The sequence below is a fragment of the Neolamprologus multifasciatus genome, chromosome 6 (assembly GCF_963576455.1).
Source record: "Neolamprologus multifasciatus chromosome 6, fNeoMul1.2, whole genome shotgun sequence".
In the NCBI taxonomy this organism is placed as follows: Eukaryota; Metazoa; Chordata; class Actinopteri; order Cichliformes; family Cichlidae; genus Neolamprologus; species Neolamprologus multifasciatus.
In genome coordinates, this window is record NC_140444.1 from 35,801,404 (window position 1) to 35,824,409 (window position 23,006).

Consider the following 23,006-nt stretch of genomic DNA (forward strand, 5'->3'; position numbering starts at 1 on the left):
CAATAACTCTATATGTTTTAGGCATTCTTGGCAGAAGACAAGGCAAAAACATGAACCAACAGAAACCATAGCGTAGCAGAAACTGCTATAAGCCAGCACCTGTGGGGGTCATTTCTCTGTGATTTAAATTACAGCAACAAAAACAACCAATTTTATGGCATAAGACATTTTATTGTATTTGGGGGGGGGGGGGGGGGGGGGGGGGGGGGGGGCGCTTAGGGAATAATGTGTTTACTATTATGTGATATTTTATACTCTGAAAAATCTGTCAAGTATTTAGTGGGCAATATAATTTTACCTATTAGAGGAGAACAGCCTAAGACTGCATACCTCTAAAAGCAAAACATTTCCTCCGCACCAAGCATAAATTGACTCTGAATGTTTTCTGAAAAACCTTATACATATAGCAGTCACTTTTTAGCTAAACATTGCTAGCACCAGGTTGGACCCTTTTTTGCCTCTAGAACTGTCTTAATTCTTCGTGGCACAGATTAAAGAAGGTGCTGGCAAACATTCCTCAGAGATTTTGGCCCATAACATCACACAGTTGCTGCATATTTGTCAGCTTCACATCTATGCTGCAAATCCAAAAGGATTGGAGGGCGTTTGAGCACAGTCAACTAATTTTCACGTTCAGAAAATCCGTTTGAGATGCTCTGAGCTTTCTGATATGGTGTGCATGGTACACCATGGTCATAAAAGGATTGACGTGGTCAGCAACAATAATCAGGTAGCCTATGTAATTTAATTGATGCTCATTGATACCAAGGGGCCCAAAGTGTGCTAAGGAAACATATCTCACACTATTACATCACCTCCCCCAGGCTGAACCGTGACTACAAGACGGGATGGATCTATGCTTTTATACTGCTTACACCACATTTTGACCCTCGTCATTCAACTGTTGCAGCAAAAATTCAGGGAACAAGGGAACATTTTTCCAATCTTTCCATTTTTGATAGACGAATGCAAATTGTAGCCTCAGTTTGCTGTTTTTAGACAGGAGTGACACCCAGCTTCTCAAGGTTCAGCGTGTTGTGCATTCAAAGCAATTTCCCTCTGCATACCTATATTGTAAAACATGACTATTGGAGCAACTTTAAAGCAGAATGGCAATTTCCTCTAACCTCTGGCATCAAAAAGGCATTTATAGCAGCTCACTGGATATTTTCTCTTTCCTTTTTTTCTGTGAACCCTAGAGATAGTTCCCCAAAAGTTAATTCTGTTCATCTGGACGTCTTCAGTGGGAGAAATGTTTCATCACCCATCCAGGTGACTTCTTCAGTCTCAGCCGACTGCAGGTTTCCCCAATCTTTTAAACAGTACATTTGCATAATGACTGAAACCAGCCCACTGAAGGAACAATGGGCTGTGAGATAGACCTAGAGATAGTTGTGTGAGAGATAGCCTGTCTGGCACCAACAAAGAAATCACATTTTTCCCCCATTCTGATGCTCAGTTTAAACTTCAGCAGGTGATAATGACCATGTCTATATGCCTCAATTCATTCGAGTTGCTGCTATGTGATTGGCTGATTAGATATTTGTCTTAATGGGCAGTTAAACAGGGGTACCTAACAAGGTGGCCAGTATGTGGACCCAGATTAGTTTAGGATGCTGTCTTAAGAAGAAAACAGTGTCTACCATGTTCTTATTTCAATTAAATAGATATTTTTAACACTATGACACAAAACGTCACAAAAAATCATCCAGTGATGACTATATATTGAAATGCCTATAGAATAAGCATACCAACTGCCTCCTAAATGGTTGCTCATAAGCAACACTTACACTCAGCAGCTCTGACTACCAACAGGTAAATCTCTGGGGACCATAGGCTGGCCAACACAAACAAAATGAGGATAGCACTTTTGGTTTCCTGGTAGCTAACGCAGATGAAATCACAGGCAGTAGAACAATCATATTGTGCCTATATTGTTGAGAGGCCAAAGACAAAGAAGACTTAAAGCAAAACAGCTTGTATCTCAGAATTAACTCAATGGGTTTTAGCACTCAAAGCTCATAGTAGGTTCACATAAAGTAACAACAGTTGGCTAGCTATTTACCCAATAGAAGTGGGTGTTTGTTTGTTTTTTAAAAACAAGGAGTCCAGTTTAGAAAGTTGGGTTATAGCGAAAAATGCCTATTGCCACTTTTAAAAAATAGCTGGCACACTGATTAATGTAGAATAGTGAAAATAACCAGTGCTGGTTGCTGCAAGTGAAAGCCACGGTCAATACTCTTAATATATTCCATATACAACTTATACAACTTGAGGAGTTCCTCAAATTGTGTCATATAACATTAGATGAGTTTAAATAAAATGAGGAAATTTACGGGATTTAAAAAAAAGCAAAAAACTTTTTTTAGCTGATTCATAGGGTCCAACTTTGGGGTTCAGTTTCAGATGATGAAGACACCAAATGATTTGACAGGCCTCTGTGGCCCTGCCTCTGTGTGTATACCAGTACTGAGGACATCTTTTAATCCAAAATCCCTTTTTTTGACAAAATGGAAGGAAAAACAAGGAAATGGCAGCAAACAACAGTTGTACAAATTGACCAGTGCATTGTGTTTTAAAAGTCCATTTCAACAGGTTCAGGAAATTGAGTTCATAATTCAGGCTCTGTTTTTGTGCCTGTCGACATGTTTTCAGGTGAGCGTATCTCTACAGTCCCTCCTCAGAAGTCTCTGAGTCCACTGCATATGCACCACGATTCAACTGCAAGCACACATCATTCCTCTCATTAGTCCAAATCCACACATAGGAGGATCCATCCCAGTCACATTGGACACACAGATTTCCAGGGACTCTGATTGGCCGATGCTGGAAGACTGGTAGACCAGTACAGACAGTACAGTCCTCCACAGCAAAACCTGGAGATGAGGGTAAAACTATGCATATTAATGCTTTATATTAAGATTTCACCTGAGCATCTGAGTCAGAGGATCAAAACATCGTTGGATTAGAACAGTACTATTTACCACTAGAAATCAACAGCATGCTGTTGATAAACTAACTCACTCGAGCTGAGAAGAGCTCTGCTGCTACGTCTGCGACTCGGCCTCCTGCCCTACTCCCACTACCCTCCGGATGCTCTTGATTGACAGGTACATCTCCTCCTCAGGGTCATAGTAATAAAACTTACTCAGGTAGGAGATCAGCGGTCTGGAAAGAGGTGAAAATACAGGCAAAAAATCAGTATCAAAATCAAGAGCTGTATTACTGAATGGAGAGATAAAGAAACAGAACAGAAGACACAAAAGTTTTAAACATCAGCACAAAGAATAAATGAAAACCAATCCAGGATTTTTCAAAATATCTCAGCTTTTGTTTGGATACCAATGAAACTATGCTAACACATACTGTTTTTATGAAAAACAAAATATGATATCCTTTTTCTTTACATGGAGTGGTTGGAGGTTGCTAGGTTAAAAGCTCAGTAAGATCTATAAGTGAAAACCCATCAATAAAGAGTCTGTTAAAACCGTTCCAACACCTTGGAAAACAGCAGCATTATTCAGGATGCTGGCTTTCCACTCCTGTATATTTCAGCAAGTATATTTCCCAGTTGAAACTGAATACCTGGGCAGTGGAAGCTCTTGGATGTGGTCGATGCGGACTATTTGTCGGATGCAAAAGCGACAGAGATGTTGAAGTGACTTCACGTTGCTGAAGCGAGACACAGGATACAGCAGCTGAACCGGAGTGGGAGGTAGTCCTGGGACAGAAAGAAACACTTTACTCAGTGAAACATTTTAATTTGCCCTTTCCCAGTGACTAACATGTAGGCGTCCTTCACCGACTTTGTGTCCTCTTGTCAACTGTTGCACCTGTAGCTTAATGGCCAAAAATTCTTACAAAAACATAGTTTTATTTGTTTTGAGACTTGCAGGACTTTTCTTAAAAGAGATGCTAGTTTCCAGCTTCGTACTTTTATTCTTGGAATCTACTAGAGCAGCATTTTCATTTTATTTACAGTGGCTGTAGCTCAGGTGGCAGAGCAGGTCAGCTAATCAGACTAATCAGAAGGTCAGTGGTTTGATCCCAGGCTGCCTCCTGGCTGCATGCCAAGTATCCTTGGGCAAGATACTAACCCCATGTTTGCCTACTGGTGGTGGTCAGAGGGCCCGGTGGCGCCAGTGTCCGGCAGCCTCGCCTCTGTCAGTGCGCCCCAGGGCAGCTGTGGCTACAACGTAGCTGCCATCACCAGTGTGTGAATGTGTGAATGACTGAATGTAGTGTAAAGAGCTTTGGGAAAAGCGCTATACAAATGCAGGCCATTTACCATTAATCCTTATTTATTGTGTACTTTCATGGCTTTGGGATGGTGTATCAGTTCATCCAACTCTCCTTCGGCTCTTCCCCTGTAAGTCAGCTTCTCTTAGTAAACAGGATATCTGATCTCACTGGCATCACGCAGACACAGAAGTAGATAAAACTGTGTGAAACTCAGTGCTTAGAGCAATGTGAATTTCTGGTTTACAGGGATTAATTGTACATACACTTCTCTATCAGCATAGGCATCCACCACTTCAACCTTAGACCACTTCAACACAACTCACAAATGAAGATCATTTCTGTGGAGCGATCCTTTCAACTAACCTGTTGCATGTGAGTCAAGTATTCGCGCTCTTTGAGCTCCATTTTTGGTCTCTACAGACACCTGAGGGAAGTATCCGTCTCTTTAGCTGCTAAAAGCAATAGATTTTTGGAGCTTTTGCTCTGGCTGAAAATTATATTATCGTGGGAATAGGAATTAAATAAAACAGTAGAGTTGTAGCTGTACAGGGAAGCAATGAGCTGAAATTCAATATAAAGCTCCCTAAAGCCCATGGTAGAAGCAGATGCAGCTGGTCCGTTACTACAAGACTCCTCGCACATTTGATGCATGTGAATGTATAGATTATAGGCTCTTTAAGCAGCCTGATTCTGTCATGTTTAGCAAAGATTATTCAAACAGGTGTAAATAAAGTATTTGCTAGACTAGTAGAGGAGCAATCCACAGGGAATTGGTGCTCGGTGAGTATTTCTAGCTCAAGATTTAGTTTAATATAAATATAACAGTAAAGGATTCGTTTCAATCGGACTCAGTTATGTCTGATAACATTTTGCACAGATATATTTCCCAATAAGAAGATGCTACCTTACTTATTGTCATTTAGGTGTGATGCAGTAAACTACAGTGAATTGTGCGATATAGGTTGGCCTGAGGTCCACATGCATCACATCTGTGTCGGCATGAGGGGTAAATCTGCTCACTGCTCAATGATATGTGTATAAATCGCACAGGTGGATGCAAAGGATACAATGGCATACAGTTACACTGCAGTATACACAAACTAGTGCAAATTTACTGTAAGACATAAATGACCAGATACCTTCACATGAGCATGATGCAAAACCTGAATGTAGACATAAAAATGGTACATATACAGCTATTCTCTCCTCCCGGTCTCTCAGGCACTTCTCACTAAGGGGTGATTCAAATGTTTTTTTGATCAGTTGGAGCTGGGTGTTGATATAAAGCCTGTGTTGTTTCACCTGGGACTCTGGAGCGGAGGAAGTAGAGGAATTTCCCATTTTTGGAGTGCATGATGGCTCGCTCGATGAATTCCACCACAGAGTGACAGCGGTCCTCAAACTTCGGGTGACACCACAAACTGAACGTCCCTGCAGGCAATAAAAGAGGAATCGTTTCCTGTATGTACTGTATTATGTGTACTTCTTCAATATCTATAAATCGTACCCACATGAGTAACGTTTTTATAAATGCAGCAAACATGTCAAAGATGAAACTGTTCCTGGATAGTTCTAAAGAGACTAAAGAGAACAAAAAATAAAGCTACACAACAGGTAATTTCCATCAGCCTGTCCAGCTTTAAGATGTAAACATGCCCTTTAGGTCCTGGAAATAATGCAACTTTAAAGGTAAAGTTCACCACTAAATCACTTTCACATACATTTCTACTGGCTTTAAGCGCTATTTATCCTTTTAGATGGCTTTGATGTGAGGTGCCCAGTTTAGTAGAGATTTGTGGAGCACGAAGGGCCAAAAAGCACAGTTGACACACAACATTGCAGAAATCATGACAAAGTTGCTCAGAAAATCCAGAAGCCTTTTTGTAAACAGTTTCATGCAGGAGTTGTTTGCTTTCTACTACCAAAAAAGGGCATGCAGCTAGCAAACATTACAGCTGTCACACTGTTGTGCATATGAGCCTCTGATCACAGGGATACGCAGGCCTCGTGCTGCGTAGTAATACAGCTGGAAAGTAAAAAAAAAAAGAAAGTGTTATGGTTCTGGGCAGTGTTGGGGAGTAACGGAATACATGTACCGCCGTTACGTATTTAAAATACAAAATATGAGTAACTGTATTCCGTTACAGTTACCGTTTAAAAAGGTGGTATTTAGAATACAGTTACTTTGTTGAAATAAATGGATTACACGGCGGTACTTCCTTGTTTCATATTGTGGCGGGTCAGGCCTGTTTGGGTTTTGTTTGACAGCTACGTTCTGTTGTTCCAGGCGGCAGCGTTACGGTTGCCATGGTTACAGGGTGACGCTCTCTCTCTGCGTGTTTCCTGGGTGAGAGAGGCCTTTTTGTTGTTGTTGTGCTAAGCTAATAGGCAGAATGCTACAGGTATAGCTCTAAAGAATGTAGCATCATAGGCAGTGTAGTCCGTGCTGCAGGGAGAATGGACTGCCATACACGTTATGTGTCTGTGAGCGAGGGAGGGAGAAAAAGGAAAAGTACGAGCTGTCACCGAGCAAAAACGGGAGCTGGAAGCATGTAAATATAATAATAACCACTGCAGCCAAGAAGAGAGCCTGACGAGCCCAGTTGTAAGTAAGCTATTAAGACTCGACTGTACACCGTGTTCGTGTTTTCCTCCAAAAACAATAAGTTATGTTGGAGCAGCCTTTCAACGCCTCTCTCTGTCTCTGCTAGCAAAGTTGACCCAGACAACAAAGTAGTAGTTAGTTTTGCTTCCCCTGTGGTGTCATGTTCATTTGTATCAGCTGTGTTCTCCAGGTGTTTCCACTTCCCTCATTGCCCTTCTGTGTATTTAAGTCCTGTCTTCCTTTGTTCCTTGTCAGGTTGTCTGTTCGTCTACCCGTGTCTGCTCTCCTTGCCGTGTTCATGGTCTGTAGTTTTCCCACGCTCTCTGTGTTTAGATCTTTGTTTAGTTTTTCCCCAGTTTAGGTTTTTGGTTAGTTTATCTCTGTGTTATTTTGCCTTTGTTTCTCATATTTCGTGCCTCAAGCGTTTGCGTTTGAGTCCTCTTAAATAAATACAGGGTCTGCTGCCGCAGACACGTGACAAAAAGAAATATTAAGGTAGAAATTACTTTAGAGCAGTTCATAATTACATAATACTGAATAAAAATAATTTACAAACAGCTATGAGTGATTCGACTTCCTGTTGACTTCACAGTGGTTCTTTCTCTTGAAGCCTTTCTGCCCTCTGTTCATGCTGGGTCATGATGCATTCATGCAAACAAGATTGTGCTGATGCGAACATGTTGTGTCAGTGAAGGCTGCATATCTGTGTAATGAATGTGTTTTCAGCCATGATGCTGTGGCCATGTAATAGTGACTCATTAATGTACAGCCCCAGTTATGAACATCTGCATGGGAGCGTGCATACTGGAGTATGTGACCAGTCACACATTCATCTTTGTACAAGTCACCTTGTTAGTTTGTCACACATGTGAGGCGTGTGCATGTGGCGCCCTGTGAGTTATTCATGCTTCAAGCGTTTTGGTTTCAATTTGCTCGATCTGTACAGGCCTGTCTGCTTACACATAATGTTTTCAGATCTGTCTATATGTTAACTGTAGACAGATTACTGTATGTAAGTCTGTATGTAGGTCTGTAGCTTATCTACTGAAATGGTGCTAATACACTTTAAAACAGCTCAGTCAATTGTATGAAGATTTGTTTGTCTCCTTTACATTAAAAAAATGCCAAATATACAATGACACTTTTATCGAACTCAGATTTTTGCATACAGTGCTTCCCGAGTTTTGTATAAAGAGACATTAACCCTTTTAATGTTGCTGATTTTGTCTGCTGGGTTGAGTCAGGTACAGTCTGTTTTTACTCTATTAATTTATTGCAAACTACAGTTTGGAATCCAAAACAAATCCCCCCACGGGGATCAATGAAATTGCTGATATGATGAAACTGAAGTCAAAGCCTTCTACTTGTCAGCTAGACCCCATTCCTACAGTTTTGGTTAAGGCATGTCTACCTTCTTTGCTTCCCCTCATATCTGCTATCATCTGCTCTTCACTCACCACTGGAACTGTTCCTGCTTCCCTCAAAATTGCTGCCATCACCCCAATATTGAAAAAAACTGGTCTAGATCCCAATCATTTTGAGAATTTTCAGCCTATTTCCAATCTACCATTCCTTTCAAAAATTCTTGAGAAAATAGTTGCCACACAACTCCACTCACATTTAACTAATAATAACCTGTATGAACAGTTCCAGTCTGGTTTTCGCCCCTCCCATAGCACTGAAACAGCACTTATAAAAATAACCAATGATCTTCTTATGGCAGCTGACTTTCCATTCTTATTCTCCTCGATCTGAGTGCTGCTTTCGACACTATTTCTCACTCTATTCTTCTCAGTAGGCTAGCCTCTCTCATACTCCACTAGCCTGGTTTAAATCATACCTGTCTGATCGCACTCAGTTTATTCAACTCAAATCCTTTACTTCTCAGCCCTTTCCTCTGACCACTGGCGTGCCCCAGGGATCTGTCCTGGGCCCCTTCTTTTCATTATCTACCTTCTTCCGCTTGGACACATTTTCCGTAAATACAATATCCAGTTTTACTGTTCTGCCGATGACACCCAGCTTTATCTGTCCACTAAACCTGATTCTGCTCTTCCCCCATCCTCCCTCACCCTCTGCTTAGCCGAACTAAATTCATGGTTCTCTTCTAATTTCCTCAAACTCAATAGTAATAAATCCGAGCTCCTCTTGGTAGGCACTAAATCAACATTATCCAGAACCAACAGTTTCTCTGTTACTATCAATAACTCACCGGTCTTCGTTTCTTCCTCTGTGAAAAGCTTGGGTGTCATCCTCGACAGTACTTTATCTTTCAATTCAAACATTAATAATGTCACTCGGTCTGCATATTTTCAATTGCGCAACATTAATCGTCTCCGTCCTTTTCTCACCCCACATGGCGCTGCCATTCTTGTCCACAGCCTTGTTACTTCCCGGATTGATTATTGTAATTCACTTCTTTTTGGTCTTACTCAAAAATCCATCCACAAGCTCCAACGCGTCCAGAACTCTGCTGCCCGTATCATCTCCAGGACCCCTTCTGCCCACCACATCACTCCTGTCCTGCAGCAGCTTCACTGGCTCCCGGTCAAATATCGTATCAATTTCAAAATACTCTTGTACACATTTAAGGCTATTCATCATCTCTGTCCTCCATATCTCTCTGATCTGGTTCAGATCACCGCCCCATCTCGATGTCTTAGATCTTCTTCTTCCCTTTCTCTCTCCGTCCCCTCCCCTCGTCTTGCCACCATGGGGAGCAGGGCTTTCAGCTGCTATGCTCCACGACTCTGGAAGTCCCGACCTCCTGATTTAAAAATTTCTCTTCCTTTTCTCTCTTTAAGTCCCAACTCAAAACTCACTTGTTCAAAATAGCTTATCCCACATAAACTCTCCACTCTGCTATTTTAAATTTGTTTTATGTCTTATGCTTTTATGATTGTGTAAACTGCTTGCTTTTATGCTGCTTTTTTATTCTACTGTGTACAGTGTCCTTGAGTGTTCTGAAAGGTGCTTTCAAATAAAATGTATTATTATTATTATTATTATTATTATTATTATTATTATTATTATTATTATTATTATTATTATTATCATATCTTATGTTGCTTTACATAAGATACTTTACACAACAAAGTTCTATAAGTGCAAACTTGAGTAAAATCGTGCCAAAGTATTTTCTCCAGAGGCAAACATTACGTTTTTTGTGCTTTTATTTTATTTATTTTATTATTATTAATGTATCTGTGTGAACAGTCTGACCTTTTTTTGTTATTTGCTTTCGGTTCCACATCTCATTTTTAGACTCAAACCTGTGCACTTTGTATGCTATACTTGGTTCTCTAATGCATAAGGTGATGTTTGGAACCTGCTGTGTCTGTCTGGCAATCACGAGTGTGGCAATAAATCAAAGTCTAGATAAACATCTTCATCTTTAATGATGACATTTTTGACACATTAACATTTATTAACATGTTGCATCAAGATCCTTCTCTATGCCTATGCTCACCTGCAGAGTATGAATAGCATGAAACCTGCTTTTGTTTGGCAGCTCTTTCTAAATACACTTTGCACTAAGTGAAGAGTGGCTAAAGTGGAATATAGAGTACAGTTTGATGTGCACATTTGTGTATCATACTTAGCTTGCGTGTGTGCATGAAGGTCTTACATGACTCATTGTGGTAATATGTGCTCACAAATATCCGCATTACACGCCTGAGATGTTGAATAACCATCATATGGGACTGTGTGAGTGGGTGTTTGTGTGTTTTTTGAAGCTCTATCTTTCATTTTACATTTATAGTAAGAATAAGAAGAATAAGAATAACTTGACATAACTGTGAATCAACTTCTTAATACAGTTGTAACTTGCGAGACTTATACTTTATCTTCTACAAGGTTTTGTAGCCCTATAACTACAGTCCACATGCTTCCAAACATTTTATACAATGTGGAATATTTGCCAAATTTCTATTTATTTGATTTTATTGATTAGCATTCACATATCTCAATGAATACAGAACAAGCAAGAAAGCATGAGACAAGGCTAATCAAAAGGTATTGGCTGAAGCATTTGCTTATTACGCCAACCCTTTTAACAAAAGATCTTTTTGCATACAGCTCCTGTACGCAGGGCTCGAAGCAAAGAATAAAACAAAGCAAAGCAAAAACAAACAAACAAACAAACAAAAACCTTTCCACCTTAGATAAGTAACTACATCAAAGCAAAACAGTCAAGAGTTTCAGTATTATTATTTTTGCTCTTTTCATTCTTGATTTATATATTTTTCTAATACTCTATTTTTAAACATATTTTCAAGGAAAAAGAACTACACCTTTTTAAATCACTATCATAACTATTCCACAGGTTAACTCCTCTAACAGAAACACATCTCTGCTTTATATTTGTCCTTATCTTGTTTTTTTTAAAGAAATCTGTTCCCCTTAAGTCATATTGACTCTCTCTGACTTTAAACAGCTTCTGAGTACTGTGGCAAAGCAAGTTATTTTGTGCTTTATACATTATCTGTGCCATTTTATATTCAACTAAATCATAAAATTTCAGGGTATTCAGATTAATAAACAAAATGTTAGTTGGTTCTATATAGTTTGATTGATTTATAATTCTTATAGCTCTTTTTTGTAACTTGAAAATGGGAAGAGTATTTGTTTTATATGCATTACCCCATATTTCCAGACAGTAAGTCGTATATGGAAGCAACAGAGTACAATAAAGTGTGTATAATGATTTTTTATTCAGGACATGCTTTGTTTTGTAGAGAATAGCAATGGTTTTTGACATTTTTGTTTTCACATGGTTTATGGTTCAACTGAGGAGCACCATGAGGATTAGATCCTTTATTGGATTTAATGATGTAAAGTGTTTGCACTTCAACATTACTTGATGCTCTTCTTTTATCAATTTCATGCTGACAAATATGAGATTGGTCAGAATGCAAAGATAAATCTTTACCTCCAAAACCTTAAAAGTCTGAACACCTCATAGTCTGAACCTACTATGACTGTCCACAAAAAAACAAACACACAGACAGAAAAGGAAGGAGGGCAAACTCTCTAACAGAATAAGCCTGTAAATTCAGTCCAGTACAACTTACCCAGACCTCTGAGCTCTATCCTAATGCTACCCATAATCTATAAACGCTCTAAAACTAAATAAGAACCAGAACTGAATAATAATAAGTCTTACTAGAAAGATAATGACATCAAAAAACTAAAACACAACACATGGCACATGACACCAGCTATCAGTCTGAATATCTTAATGTCACTTTCATATCAGATACACAGAAAATCTTTGTCCAGTGACATCGCCGAAATATTTTTGAATGCAATGATTCCCTCACAGGAAAAGCTAACACCATACTACATGGAAACAATGCACATTAATAATCTTAGAAAAGGACTGGTACAAGTATCGTCAAAGCAAAATCTATCTTAACCTTGCAAGCTGGGAAGATGTGATAAATACAGCAGAATGATCAGTTTATAATAAACGATGTGGATTCTAATTAATTAAGATAAGACTGAAAAAACAGTTTGTTCTGTCGCCTGAAGCATCATTGAAACCGTGAATATATAGCTGACTACATACGCAGCACAGCAGCCTCGCTTTGTCCATTTAAATTCACTAATAAGCTGGTTTATAGTGTAGCATCACTGCTAGTGTAGAATGGTCATGTTAGGAGGATGTTGTTCTTTATCTAGTTCAGTGGATTACTCTAGAAAATTACCTCTGTTAAGTTCATAAATAATCCCAACTGAGACGTGTGTGTGTGTGTGTGTGTGTGTGTGTGTGTGTGTGTGTGTGTGTGTGTGTGTGTGTGTGTGTTTCTCACCTCTGTAGTGCTCCATGCGAGTGTGGTGTGTGACTCCCTGTGATCTGAAGCTGAGGCTCAGGATGTACCGAGGGTCTGAGCTGTCACGAACCAGGAAAGATCCGTCTGGTTTACCCTTCAGCTTCATCTCCGCGTCCTCCCAATTCATGGGACCCCAGTACCAGCCGCACTGCAGGTTGAACCCCCACCCCCCAATAAAAAATAAAGAACAACCCCCCCCCCCCCCCCAAAAAAAAAACAAACAAACAAACAAACAGAGAAGCATTCTCAGTTATGCTTTTCTTTTCTCTGATCAATAACCTTTGGAAATAACCTCTACATAAACAGATTGTAAAGCCATCCCAAAAAACAGAAGAAGACCTTGTACATTTTATGGATTTATAGGAAGTTACACTTTGTATAGTTGACCATACAATGAGAAGATACATCAATATCATCTTACCTTCTCCAGTTCTCTCAGACTGGCGGTGAAGTTGCTGGCTTCCGACCGCCGCAGGGCACACAGCATGGGGGGTGGGGCCTGTCTGATGGGGGGTGGAGCATCAGCTGATGATGGGTTGGAATGAGGAAGGGCCCGTAGGAAAGCATCTATATGAGAGATGTTAAAGGTGCCAGATGAAGCATTTTTAACATAAACATGTCTATACTACTAACTGACGCACATTAGCTGATTATAATGAGAGCGGGAAGTCACTAATCTCTGAACACAATTCCCATCATCCCTCGGGACAGATCTTACCATTGAGGCTGAGACTGTGCTGGATGGTAGTGTGGGAAGGAGGAGGAGGAGGAGGGAGAGGCAGAGGAAGAGACTGCAGAGAGGCGCCCATGACGCTCACTAGGAAAGGCCCAGGCTGGGGCCCGGCTATGTCGTCTGGAAGAAGCGCAGGAAGGAAGGGAGGAAGGCAAAGGAGGTAAATGAAGACAGTAGGGAGGAACGACCGAGAGAAGAAGAAAGAGTGAGGAAGAGGAAAAAAGAAAAGGTGTTAGGAAAGGTGAAGGAAGGAAGGAGGTTTTGTCAGCACCATCGACAGAAAGTCTCAAGCTCGGAAATGAAACTTTACCACCTTTATAATTGACAAGTATTACACATAAAGACCAAAAACAACCACACATGTATCCAAATCCTATGAGTGTAATCAAACCTAACACATCCTGCTAGGTTGTCTAAAAACTATTAAATCAATCTATGAGCCACAGTGCTGCCCCGAGGGGCATGTTCTTTCATTACTATACACACACATGCAGTTTGTTTTCACTCAGTTCCATACAGCGCTAAATGTGTATTGATAACCCCGGATAAGTGCACTACTAAGTAAAGTTTAAAACTGAAGCTGTAAAAAATACAAAAGCTGTGGATTTCTGAGGGTTTTTAAAACATCTTCACAGAGCACAAGAAAACCCGCATATCGTTGCTGACAGAAAATTAATTAGTCTCGATCACGCCTAATAAGTGCCCAAGTCCAGTACACATGTTGGTCTGAAAATAAGATAACCTTCGATAACAACACTACATTTGAAGTTCAGAAAATTGACATGAAATAATAAAACATAATGTATAAATAAATATTTCTCAATACATAAATTAATATGCAAACAAATGCAAAAAAGGGTATTAAAAATAAGTGCAGGCATTATTTAATAAAATGTCCATTTACTTCTGGTGTGTGTAATGTATATTCTTTTCCATTATTTATTTGTATTCTAATATATCAATCAATCCATCAATCAAGGCTTTATTCGCCACGTGCAGGTTGCCTTGCAGTGAAATAGGACCCCCCTCCCGACCTTACACACACAACACAGACATCACATGGGGATACAGGTCGGAGATCGGTAGCGTTACAGAAAAAAAAACACTGAAATGTACACTACAATGGGAAAGTACAAGAGGGAAAAAAAAGAGAGCTCTACTCATGCTGGGCTCCTGGGAGGACAACATGAGAACAGGAAACAAAAAAACTCCTCTGCACAAAAAAGCACATAAATGTCCACAGCACAACATTATGGAACACGTGACAAGCCACAGGTTCGGGTGGGGGTGAGGAGTAATCTGAAGCAAACACAGCAGCCATCCTGCCCAGTGCTGAAAGGGTGTCCGCATGAAGTGATGGTGCTTTTTACTTTAGTGTGAACAGCTCATATGGATTTCAAAGCCGTTTTAACAGTCCAACACTGGTCTCTCAATCTCCCGTTGGAGAGCCGTGAGCTTCTCCATGATGTTATCAAACTTGCCTCTGTGATGTTTTTATTCTTGTGCTCAAAGAGCCGATTCTGAGAACTCACGACCACAGTGTGCCTCCCCAAGATGTAATCCAATTTGCGCTCAGAGATGTTATTCCGAGCAAGCCCCTCCAGATGTAATCCAGTTTGCACTCAGAGGTCTTGTTCTGAGTGTTCACGGCAGCCGTAGCCTCACCAAGATCTTATCCGTGCTGACTCAATGAGCCCGTTTTGAGAAACTCACACCTCTTCCCATCGTTCCAATCCCATCGGGCAGCCTTGTGGGGGTTTGAACAGCCGATTCCGCTTTCTTAATTCCTCGATAAGTCAGGGCCAAGCCAGCTCCGATCAGCAAGAACCCTGTTACCATGGTTCCAAATAGGTAGATATCTTCAGCACTCAGGCTCACCCAAGCCCAAACTTCTCATTGAGAAAGAGGTGTCAATTGCATTTAGGGACCAGTTGATCCAATCCAAAATTCCTCTTTTAGGTTTTAGAGAACAGACTGTGAGAGAGCGTTCCAGGGAAAAGTAATACAAAAAGCACGAGACTAGACAAGGACATAAGAGGCTAAGCAGGGAAGCCAAGGGAGAGGAGGAGAGGAGAAAAGTGCGACCACCTTCGTCAAGAGCAAGAGCAGGATATATATATATATATATATATATATATATATATATATATATATATATATCCTCTTATTTATGTGTTGTTGTTGTTTTTGTTTAGTTCACCTCGCAGCAGTAGAAAACATAATCTACCAGTCAGTACAAACTGTATTACCAAAGAACAAAGTCAGTGGAAGTAAAAATAGACAAACAGGAAGACTAAGTGTTTTTCCCTCTTCTTTGCTATCGATTGAGTCACTGCATCCAGATTTCAAATTAAATCTGTAGATTGCTGTTGACCTGTTGACTCAAAAGCTTCCACAATCAGATTACAGCAGATTATAAAAATTCGTCTGTGTCTGAGTTTCCAGAAATGTCCGGCGGTAACCAAAACTACTAAGCAAGACAGAAATATTAAGAGAAACTGCCTGGGCTTCAATTCCATCTGAGCTATAGCCCAGCTGCAGTGAAGCTCTCTGAAACCAAAAGCTTACAAAGGTTTGTTTTTTTATGGGCTTTATACTTTATGGATACTGTAAGTGAACTACTACTATTGGAAGAAGACGAGAAGAGAAACAGAAACTGACAGGAAGTAGAGAAAAGTACCTAAGAGACTGAGACTTCGACGAGGAGGGGGTGGAGGTGTAGGTGGGTGTGGGTGTGGCGTATTCGCCCCTCGCTGTGAAATATCCACATCCACTAGAGAAACGGTCTCACCTGAACACAGGAGGAAGAAAAGATAAGAAGAAATTGAGAGAAAGAGGAAAGTGAGCAGACGGTAAGACAGTGAAAGGGGCTGTGCTTTGTGAACCTGTAACTGTGCGTTGTTTTGTCTGTGCTGCAGCATGCCATTAAAGCTGCACCAGGCAGGATGTTTATGGAAAATTACACCCAGCTAATCAGCCTAAATCACTACAATAAAGGAGAACATCCCATCTCAGCTAATTGAAATGCTGCACATTCAATGTTTACCGAAGTCAAACCCTGCAGTAGGGCATGGTTGCTGGCAGGAAAAGAAACAAAATCAAAGGGTTAAGAGCCAAACCCTCAAGAGCAGAAAAAGCTGGACTTGCCCACATCCAGTCTCAGCCACCAACATCACTTTAGCTCGCTTTTTGGTTGTGAAACATCACATACAGGCTGGCTGGTAAACATGAGCAAGCCATGGGCACGGCTTCAGGGTTTTGAAAGTCCCCAAGATTTCAAACGAATCATCCTCACAAACTCTGCAACATGAAGCAATGCTGGGTGCAGCTTTAATGTTTTGGTCTAATTGGAGGTTGTGACGCTTGTGCTCACAAACTCCAAAAATTCTCAGTCTGTGAGTAATGTGGGAGACTGCATAGAGGGAACGTCAGAGGCCGCCATAGGTGCTGAATCAAGTTTTGCCTTATGAGCCACAAACCTTCTCTCCCTTTTTACCTTTGTGCTAAATCAGCTTTTATCTACTGCACCAGTTGCAGTTTTAGCATGTAGTGTTTTGGTAAATTGTGAGATGACCATGTTGGGGTCTCACTGACATCATAAAGCTCCAAAAGTAGAAAAAAAACTGAATGAAACTGAGCATTAGATCTTTTTGAAGACTGAGATTTGTAGCCACAGATATTACTTTTATATACAATTACATCATTATCTGAAGCATGGAAAAAAGAACATAGCAGGTAACTTTAACAACATTTGGTCTCACTATACAATCCAGCGTTATAGGATCTACTTCATGATTTATAGTTGTAAACACTCGCCATACTTAATATCTAATCTCAACACGTAACATAAAAACACTTTATATCAGGTTCATGTTGACTCAGTTTCACATCCTACTGCCCCAAATGCTTTCTACAGCACTCGCTTCTGTCAGTCTGCCCCAGGGCAGCTGTGGCTACAACTGTAGCCTCCACCAGTGTGTGAATGTGAGAGTGAATGAATAGTGGAATTGTAAAGCGCTTTGAGGGCCCCGAAAAGTGCTATATAAATGCAATCCATCATCATTATTATTATTATTATTATTATTATTATTATTATTATTATTATTATATGTGGCTTAATCTGCACTACTACAAGTACACTGCTTACTCCTGTCTAAATAACTTGTGCTTAAAAACGCAGGGTCAGCTGTTTTTTGGACTTATTTACAAGTTGATAAAATAAAACTACATTTGTGAACATTTTACATCTGCAGTGGGAATTAATGAGTTTGGATCAGTATTTCAAAGAAGTTTGTCATTTGGAGTGAAATGCGCTTACTTGTTTCTCTTATCTTGCGATGTTTGTCCAAAAAAAGTTAAAAGGGTGAAAGAAAGATATAAACTGTCTAATTTCATTCTTATGACTTGCTAACTGTGCATATAGGATGGAAATCATAGACTTTATAGGGCTTTTTGTGTTATACATTTTGTGCTAATCTTGGCTTCTTGCATCAGCTTCTTGGATAGAAATGAGACTGGAAGTGTCTTCCAGTGTATCCTTGGACTGCCTGGCTTTGACATCAAGCTAACATTTTTACTAACATGTGGAAGTGTTCCACCATTGTAATATAAGATTGTTCTTCTTATGTGTTTTGGGTGACAGACTGGATATGTTTGACAGGTATGTGTGATTTTATTAAGAAAAATATTCCCTGAAAAAGTTCTAAAACAAACTCCAGACTCAGCTTTAAATTAATCTTCAGACTGTCACATTACATCATTTCATCTTTCAGAAACAGGACCGTGTTTTGGAGGAGGAATATATTTTTGTGATGGGATTCAATGTGAAAATTTTGGATATGTACAGAGAGAGAAGGGGTAATGTGAATTAGTTACTACAAATTAAAGATAGTAAAAGCAGACATGAAGAATTTTTAAAATTTTTAAAAATTGTAATTTTGTTACTTATGCTGAATTTTTTTTAACTTCATCTTAATAGATAAACTGTCCTTAGTCACTGAAAACAATATTTATGGTATTATACTGTTTTTTGTTTCCATTTAAATGATCACAAGAGACCATTTTCACTCAAGCCCCACCCACTTGCTAATTAAAACTCCTTTCTTATGAGCAGTAGCCAATCAGAAGAAAAGTGGCTTAAAACAAGATTGTTCTTAAAGGTGTAGGTGCTAAAACAGCTTGTCTTATGAGTTGCACCAACACTCAGTGCAAGATGAAAAAGGATTGTTTAAAACCTCCCAAGTAACATCCAAGAATAAAAATATAGAGCTGGAAATGAGCATAATATGTTCCCTTTAAACATCCATTGTTTAGTTTTATCAGCCCCAAAGCCTAAAGTAGATTTTAAGGTTAATTACCAGCTTAAACAACATGTGCTTCGATTCAAAGTATGAATGTTTTGCCAAATGGAGCTGAAGTTGTGAGAATTATTGCAGCAAAGAGTATATCTGCTCGTCTTTTCTGCTGCAACTTAACTGGTGAAAAAAAAATAAAACTTAATATCTTAAAAGTGTACTGTCACTGACTCTGGTAAATCACACCTCTGCTCAGGTTATTGTTGGATGTGCCAGGAGCTTGACACAACATTCCTCCGTTTTGTCGCTTTTATGTGACAATAAACTGAATATTTTGACGTGGTTGTGGCTTCTTTTTTTTTTTCTTCTTTTTTTTTTTTGGAAAAAGGAGTACATTCAGAATTCATACATTTCTTTCATTAACAGTTATATATTATGTTGATTATTTACAAGCTTATCAGAAAGTTTGGGTGATGGATATCAGAGGGGTTTTCCTCTTTGAGCACAAAGCTGTGAGAGAAACAAAGCCAAAGCCAAAGCAACCCTTACCAGTGAAAGTTGAGAGAGAGGCAGAGAGGGAGGCTGGGGAAAAGGCACTGTGGGCCCTGGTCAGTCTGGGCTGGCTGTGGCTGAAGAAGGAGGAGGAGGAGAAGAAGAAGAAGAAGAAGAAGAAGAATTATGAGAAGAGAATTAGATTGCAGAAGAAGTATTAGTGCAGTCTCTGCTTAGCTTTAATAGTGTGTGGGTTTTTGCATTTTCTGTTTGATGCTCTTAGCGCCAGCACTAAAGACTTCTGAAGCCATGTTTTTTAATCATAGCCTGCCTTCAGTGTGCTGCTGTGAATAATGACTTAGCTGTGAAGACAATAGAGGGTGACAAGCCAGAAAGGTTAGAACAAAATCTCAGCATCTAATAACATGTAGCACCAAAAAGTTTTAAGAGAAAGATCTGGAACATGAGAGAGTTCAAGCCTCTGGAAATCAATGTTCAGCTTACAGAAAAGGTTAGGATGTTTCACTGGCCGAAATCTAATAATGGACTTCCTATTTCTTATGTTAGGTTAGACTTTTTAAAAAGTCTCTGGCCTACATGTATTAAGACAGCTTTTATGTTTTTAACTTGCTATGTTTACTTGTTCTGACCCTGACAGAAGATCTGTTTGGGATTTCTTACCTGTCTGCATCCTGCTCAGCACCCGCTGCACACGCCATGTCCACCAGACTTCCGGCAGAAGATACTGAATAAGTCACTGAGGGCCTTTTGTCCAAAAGGTGACTGGAACCGCTGCAGCTTTTAGTCCGGAACAATTTGCTCAGTCTGATCTTTAACGAGCCCTTTTTTGACTTCCCTGGAACTTTGAGCATCTTTTCCCCGCCCGTGGCCCTGCCCGTGGGAGTCCGGGGCGCACTGGCGCACCGCTCCGGCCGCCTTCTGGGTGTCGATGCCTGGCTCAGGTTCGGGCTTGTGGCCCAGGGCGAGCTCTGGGCCGGGGTAGTCGACGATGACTTGGCTGAAGCATGCGTGACAACCTCTGTATTCCCACAGCTTACCTGCGAGAGGCGGCCGGATAAGTTCCCGTGGAGGCTGCACACCTGCGTGGCAATGTGCGCCGCAGCCGCTGTTTCTGTCGCCGTCTCCTCCACCTGCCTCCTCAGTTCCACTTGAAAACTGCTGATGGAGAAAGCCCCGGACATTTTCTGAACTATTTCCCTTTTCCTGTTGAGTAAAAACTCCCGGCGTCCGTTTTCATCATCTGCCTCATCCTCCGGACACTCGTCCATGTCCAAACCGTCAACGTCCCCGTTCCCCAGCCCTTCCAGCACCAACAATGCGTCGCTAGTCTCTGTTGGGTCATCGCCGGGCTCTACTCCCCCTCCTGCCGGCCTATGTGCACTTTGACACGAACAGTGGGGGAGCTCGCCTGCTTTGAACAGCATTTTGGGTACCGCGCCAACCCCAAGCTCCCCGAACCGCCGGGCCAGTTCAAACACGGCTCCTTCCCTGTCCCTGGTGGCGCATCCCCATTTAGAGTCAATCACGGTGAGAGGGTTAGATCTCTCCGTCAACACGGGCCACTCTGGCGTAGTGGCGATGAGTCGATGCCGGTGGCACAGCTCAGCCGCTCCCTGCATCTCCACAGAGGCTGGCGAATGCGCTCCCCATGTCCGATCTAGCAGGTTCTGCTGCTGCTGCTGAACCTCTCTGACACTCAGAGTGTTGTTATTGACCGCTGGGCTGGAGCAGCCAGATCCCGGGCTCTGATCCAGAGCATCCCTCGGCTGATTCCGACGGTCTAATTCCAAAATCCCCTCTCCGTTCCGCATTATATTGGAGAAGACTAGCAACTGAGGCCGTAGGCCGGGGCTGGGAGCGAAGTCAAACGCCTGGGCCTCCATGGAGCTCTGCGGCGGCGGAGGCGCGGACAGTGTGGCTCGGCTCTCCGTCACCCCAGAGTCAGGTGCAGCCGTGCCCTCGGTGCTCGGCTGTGCTTTGTTCAGGTGGCTGCTGGGATGCTGGAGGCCCTCCGTTGGATCTCGGCTTATATCCAAACCCGCTTTGACGCCGCTGTGAGCCAGGACCTCCTTCCCCAGCCCTGCCACCACTCCTCCCGGCGGCAGATTCCCGTTTTCTGCGTCCAAGCGGTCATCCTCGGCCACGGAAACCAGGCGCATCAACACAAAATCGGGCGACATATCTTGAGCGTTGTTCATAATTGTTCGTCAGGATCACGAAACGAGAATTGCTAGGCGATCTGCTCTTCACATAGCTAACCGCATAGATCTCGTTCCTATAATAAAGAAAGGACCAAGCCGCTGCTGCCTCCCATAAATAGGCTATGAGCGAAAACGTTAAAAAAATATATCAGGCGATGTTTTCATCCTCCTCCTCCCCTTCGCCAACGCAGCGTCCGTTAAATATGTTGAAGAAATGCGTGCAGTTTGCTCCGGGCAGCAGGCGGACCCCTGGGTCAGACATGCGGTCTGATTTCAGTAGAATAAAAGCCAGCAGAGTCTCCGGTCAGTGACCACAGTCTGCCTCTCTGTTCCGAGCCAGGCCCCACCCGCTCCTCCTCCGCTCAGCCCATAATATCACTTTATGATGAGAACCATAAATTCGACGACAGCATCTTAATATCACAGGGTTGGCCTATCCAGCCTCACATCTGAACAACTGATTTTTGGTTTTCCGTCTTCATAAGGGGACGAGGGAAATATACAAATAGCCTACAGGCTACACATGTTTTTTCCCCCTTCCCCCCCTAGACATTAGTACAGCTCTTAAATGGAATTCAAAGACAAATAGAAACGCCCTCAATATTTTCACAAAGAGGTTGTTGTAAGCCCGAATCTATTAAAGTTGTTTTAGTAGTTTTACAGGTTATCAGTATATTTAATAATAAATAAAAAAAAGCTGTGTGGAAATGTATGCAGAAACACTAGGAAACAATTTCACGCTCCTTATGCTCCTATGCTGAAGATGGATTACCCTTTTATTTATGAAGTAGCAAACTGTGCAAAAGTTTTTGCGCCAAAATAGACTTGGAGTACCAAATTTAAAAGCAGTCATTATGCAAAATATCCCTTATCAGAATCATATTACTGGATCATAATTATTGACTCATTAATGCATATATGATTTTAATGTTGCACCTGCAGATGATTTCAATCATTAATGCTAGTTTTATATGTAATAATACAGCATCATATGATTTATATCTTGAAATCTGCAAATTAATAACTAATACCAATAATATACTGAAAATAAACAGTATGAATGAAAATATCAAAAGTTATACCTTTATACAAATCTGGAAACAAACACCATTTCACAAACTACAGGCCTGTCTCTTTACTACCTCAATTCTCAAAAGTTCTTGAAAAACTGTTTAAAAACCGACTGGAAAAATTTATAGATAAACATGAACTACTCACTGAGAGTCAGTACGGATTCAGATCAAGCAGATCAACATCATTGGCACTATTAGATTCAATAGAATACATCACAAATTCCATAGACCAAAAGCAATATGTGGCTGGGTTATTCATAGACTTGACAAAGGCATTTGACACTATAGATCATGATATATTAATAAGAAAATTGGAACGTTATGGTGTCAGAGGGGTAGTTTTAGATTGGTTATTTAAGTGACAGAAAGCAGTTTGTGAAAATAAATGGGGGTTGTTCCAGGGGCCCTGATTTGATCAATCAATCATATGTACAAAGAACAATATTTGCTGAGATGAACAGTACACCAGGTGGGTGACATTAGGGGACCAGTGCCACCCCATGGCACT

General features: G+C 41.0%; 1 protein-coding gene across 2 annotated transcripts; it reads right to left on the minus strand.

Annotated features, from left to right (window-relative positions):
- Positions 1–203: 203 nt before the first annotated feature.
- On the minus strand, positions 204–22,091 carry socs7 (suppressor of cytokine signaling 7). Of its 2 annotated transcripts, XM_085164341.1 has the most exons (10): positions 19,885–22,091; positions 19,261–19,340; positions 16,098–16,208; positions 13,403–13,537; positions 13,106–13,251; positions 12,664–12,832; positions 5,545–5,673; positions 3,586–3,721; positions 3,025–3,168; positions 204–2,876 (listed from the first exon to the last, which is right to left on the minus strand). In XM_085164341.1, the coding sequence occupies exons 1-9, from the start codon at positions 21,420–21,422 to the stop codon at positions 3,048–3,050; spliced, it is 2,565 nt and encodes an 854-aa protein (XP_085020467.1). In that variant the 5' UTR covers positions 21,423–22,091; the 3' UTR covers positions 204–2,876; positions 3,025–3,047. The 2 variants fall into 2 exon arrangements, with proteins under 2 accessions (XP_085020467.1, XP_085020468.1); XM_085164342.1 differs by lacking the exon at positions 13,403–13,537.
- Positions 22,092–23,006: the final 915 nt, after the last annotated feature.